This window comes from Physcomitrium patens, chromosome 23 (assembly GCF_059467195.1).
Source record: "Physcomitrium patens ecotype Gransden chromosome 23, ASM5946719v1, whole genome shotgun sequence".
In the NCBI taxonomy this organism is placed as follows: Eukaryota; Viridiplantae; Streptophyta; class Bryopsida; order Funariales; family Funariaceae; genus Physcomitrium; species Physcomitrium patens.
Window position 1 is genome coordinate 13,785,208 of NC_143432.1, and position 4,823 is coordinate 13,790,030.

The following is a 4,823-nucleotide window of genomic DNA, read 5'->3' on the forward strand; positions in this document are numbered from 1 at the left end:
AATAATCAAGTAAATAAAAAGTAAGTGATGAAATTTTATTATGTTGGAAATATTATCAAAAAACATAAAAATTAATATATACTAAAAATAAAATATTGAAGTACTATACATTTAATGAAGTCATAAAACATTACATTTTACTTTAAAATACTAAAAGAAATTCCAAAAAATAAAATCTTATTGTAAAGAAACTTTTAAACCAAGAACGTTAAATATTAATTTCGATTACAAAGACATTAACTCAGAACTAATCATTACTAAAAGTAAAAATTATTTATGTAAAAAATTAATATTTAAATTATTAAAATACATAAATAACATTTCCAGACTACAATGAACGTTTAGAATTTCTACAATTATAACAATTAACATGAAAAAGTCATAAAATGTACAAAACAGATATAAAAAATAACACACAGCCATAACATTCTACATAAATACAAATAATATAAATACATCTCACTGAGAAGATGCAAAACTTTTGACATTTTATAAAAGAAATAAGAGTCAATATCTAAAATCGTATCTATATATATATATATCTATATATATAAATGTCTCGAAACGACAAACATGGGAAGAGTGAGCAACAGAGCTCGATGATAAGCATCTTGGGGATCGACGCCGACGGTGGTGTAGATTAGTCCTCTCACAAGCGAAGGTGGTTTTGGTCTGATCACTCAGAATCGTGGATGCGTCCCTGGTAACGAACTGCCCAGCAAGCAATCTGGTCTCACTGCTCGCTCCGCACAGTCAGTCAATCATTCACAAATCCAGAGAGTGCCGAGGGAATTTGCGATGCTGAAGGACACCCTGAGGCAATGGACCCTGGCATAGACGGTGGAGATGGCCCACGGAGGAACCTCTTTGTGAAGCTTCGTGCATTCGGGCGGATCTCATTCCTACTTCGCTGGCTGAACCGTCTTGACCCGTCGAACTCGAGTCTCGCTCCGCAATTCTCTGAAAATCAGCACGACACACCCACATTCTCAACCTGCTCGCTCATCTGCTGCTCACCAGGATGGAGCCTTTGAGACCAGGATCCAGTCTTGCGGGGTCGTTTCTCGCGTCGGTTCCGAAGGGCACTGAACACGACCTCTCTTCGACCGCTTAAACCCGATCCGGCTGTCCGGCTTATTCAATCACGCTTCACCCACTCGTTACCCATTGTGCGCAATTCAGCCTTCGTTTTTTTTTTTTTTTTTTTTTTTTTTTCTCTGCACCGCTGTCAATCCGTTCTGCAAGGTGCGTATCACGTCCTCCGCCTGTTTCCTCTGCGTGATCTTTTGCAGGGCCTGGTGTATCGGTCTCTGGACCTCTGGTGGCCCAGGTCATAGCTAGCCGAGGCTGTTGGTTGCTGTTCCAGATTCGGCACGTAACATGCATGCTCTCCTTGTTCCGCTCGGTAGATATGCTTGCACTTGGAGTGCTCCAAGTTGCGTAACTCGTCCTCTACTTGGGAAAAGTGCTTGAGGCTTTCGCCGTGCAACCCATGGAGACGCCTGACTGATGATGATGATACGGCTTGCAGGAAAGTCGGAGATGCACACCTATCGTTCCGCCATGGTTATGATTGTGTACGGGGACATCGGTCTCAATCCCTACCGGCCAATCCAGCCACTTTTCGAAGCTCAGGTGAGAGGATCAGACGCTGGCTGTGATTTGGTGATCTCTCCACACCGGATGCACCGGCTCGACAAGTCCAGGAGAGAGCAAAGTGAAGTGCAATGCGTCTTGTGCGTGTGTCCAGCTTCGAAAGGAACAACCTTGACCTGCAGAATTGCTCGGAATCTGCTGTAGTTGATTGTCGATCCTGTGGATCCTGTTGATCTGATGGACCGTGATGGTGGGCATTGTTGAAGGTGGATGTCGAAATTGGTGACGGTGAGCTTGAAGGCTGGCCACTTCCTTCTTCCCAGCTACAAGGCGAAACAGGTAAGCAAAACGTTCCTGGGCTGGACTGCCAGCTGAGGCAGTAGAAATTGGGGTGTGGATTCAAAGACGCTCGTGGTGGTTGCAAACATCTGGTTGTTCGATTTTCGGTACTGGCGATGACACAAAACTGACCCTTGAAAGTGTGTGTGTGCACGTGTGTTGTGGCTGTAGCCCTTCGGATTGATCCCATGCTTGGAGGATGCCGACTTAACAGTTTTCGGTAAGCCAACTTCAATTCAACTGCTTTGTTTGGGAGGCATTCCATAGTTGCTGCCCAGCATGCAATGCCAGCGGGATGGGTTGCTTGTGTGCGTGGTCTTGTGCGGAAGTGTGGACCGTTGCTGATATGTGGACCGTCGGTGGGAATTGTAGAGTCTCGAGCCATAGCCAGATACCTAGCTGAGAAGTACGAGGGCCAAGGTACGCCGCTTCTGGGCAAGACGCTGAAGGAGAGAGCGATCATCAACCAGTGGGCGGATAGTGAGGCCCAGAACTTCCAGCCTGCTACAGGACCCATGGTGCGAGAAGCATTCGTAGCAGCGTTCGGAATACGGCCAGTGGACGAGGAGGTGGTGGCGGCGGGGATGAAGAAGCTGGACCAGGTATTGGACGTGTGCGAGGCGCATCTGGCGAAGGGCACCAAGTATCTGGCTGGGGACGACTTCTCCCTGGCCGACCTGTTTCACACCGTGTACATGAACTGGATGAAGTCGGCGAGGCCCGAGCTGCTGGAGAAGCGACCACACCTGTCGGCTTGGATCCACGACATCACCACTCGCCCTGCATTCCTTCGATGCTTGCAACTCGATTGGGAAAACGCCTCCCCGATTCAGTGACGCGTTGTCTCCGATGCACCGCTCCAGAGTCTCTGCGAGGATGCCCTCGAAAGAGCTTGGACGCCGCAGAAAGAAGTGGGTTGGAGTGGTTGGAGTATAGTGAAGCTCACGAACTTAATGTGGTCAGAGTATAAATTTAGATTAGGGTAATATTCATTCTAGTTGTTGTTGGCTTGGGAAAAACAAACAAAGTGCCGAAAATGGTCTTCCAGGCATCATCATCTGTTTGAGAATTAGGTGTAGTTTCATGGGGGCAACAATCTGGCATGTCGAAAGGTTACGTAAATGGTGAACAAGTCGTAAGGTTGTGAGAGCCGAATAAGTCGGTTCATATTTTTTGGATTTAATGAGTCAATTGTTGATCTATACTATGAACTTGATTGGAATTGAAGAGATTGAAGTAGATTTGTATGAACAATTTGAAAAGGTCACTATGTTGGTAACATATTAAACATTCAACAAAAATAAATTTAATCCATTTGAAACTTTTTTCATGTTTGTTAGAATACTCTGTAATATGATAAAAAAATAATTTGTTGAACACTGTCTACAATGTCATCCTTTGGTATTATAGCTGATAGATTCACGAAAGAAAAAAAAATCAATATTAAATTCAATATTTGATGTTTCTGAGCAACTTTCACGATGTATATTAATTTTTTTAATTTCAGTTTTATTACATTTTTTCTAAACCATAATAGTGACTTCTTTTTTGTTTTCAATATTCAGGTACCATAGATACAGCTAATGTCGTTGATACTTTCATGCTTATATTTTTTTGTTCCAATATTAAAACTTTGAAATAGTTATTGTAAAATCTCTTCATCATACATATAAAAATATTAAATACAATCATATTCAACTTATCCTATGTGTCCTTTTTATTCTTCATACACATGAAAATATTTGTTCACCTTAGTACTTCTATAGCTATTGGCAATTGCAACATGAAAGAGTTGAAAGGAGAGAAACAAGAAAACTCTTTTTCATTGATATACATATGCACCTGAGATTGACAAGATACTCCTTTATTGCTGACATTGCCTATAAACTTTGAAGTTTTATAACTTCACATAAAATATAAAACCTTGCATAATTTATAAAATCCCCATCTGCTAAGATTATAAATTAAGCAGAGTACATTTATACATATTTATAATGCTTAAATAAAAACCATACATATTATATATATATATATATATATATCTAAAATTTTCTTTGTTCTTTCATTGAGTTTGTTATTGTTGCTATAAAGGCAAATAAATTTTATTTGCCATCATGCACATTCATTGATGGCTTATGAAAAATAATAATAATAATAATGAAAACATACTTTAATTAGTTATTAAAAATAATATTTATCACTCATATATATGTTTTTATATCTTTTCTTCTTATAAAATATAATCAACAATATAGTCAATAAAAACTACAGTATTAAAAATAAAAAATATAACATATACACACATTTATACATTATGAATGATGCTTTTAGTTTTTAATTTTTCTTTCTTAGAAATTAAATAACAATGGTTTTCTTACTATGGTTTACGATGGTTTTTCATTATTTATTAGTGAGTTTTTTTTTTTTTTTTCAAAAAACCAATATTATTAAACATAATACACTTTTCCATGTCAATAGAACTACAGCAAGTGGACAATCAATCAAAATAAAAAGAAATGAGATAAACAAAGCAAGACAAAACCTTTTGAGAAGCTTTTAGATCAATCAAAATATCTTCATAATAATACCCAACTATATATCACCAGCACAAAGTTCGCAAGTCATAGTAGATAGAGAAGCATATTCATACTGGAGAGACAACAAGAAGGTGTTGAACAAGTTCTAAATTCAAATCAAAAACTTATAAAAAATCTCAATAAAAACCTCAATTGTGAGCCTATTTGTCCAATCTCATAGCCATATTAGAGAAGATCTATAAATTGCAACAATTTCTTGGCATCTAAAAATAATTATTAGAATTTTAATTGAATTTGAAATCGAAAGAAGAATTTCAATCTCATAAGCCAAGATCGTTTTATAAGGAATAA

General features: G+C 38.6%; 1 protein-coding gene across 2 annotated transcripts; it reads left to right on the top strand.

The window, feature by feature from the left end:
• The first annotated feature begins 453 nt into the window (after window positions 1–453).
• LOC112275763 (glutathione S-transferase F9) lies at window positions 454–3,256 on the top strand. 2 transcript variants are annotated; one of them, XM_024506389.3, is made up of 4 exons: window positions 454–1,655; window positions 1,869–1,935; window positions 2,107–2,155; window positions 2,308–3,256. In XM_024506389.3, the coding sequence occupies exons 1-4, from the start codon at window positions 1,510–1,512 to the stop codon at window positions 2,769–2,771; spliced, it is 726 nt and encodes a 241-aa protein (XP_024362157.1). In that variant the 5' UTR covers window positions 454–1,509; the 3' UTR covers window positions 2,772–3,256. The 2 variants fall into 2 exon arrangements, with proteins under 2 accessions (XP_024362157.1, XP_024362156.1); XM_024506388.3 differs by having other exon boundaries at window positions 1,504–1,635; window positions 1,863–1,935.
• The last annotated feature ends 1,567 nt before the right edge of the window (window positions 3,257–4,823 follow it).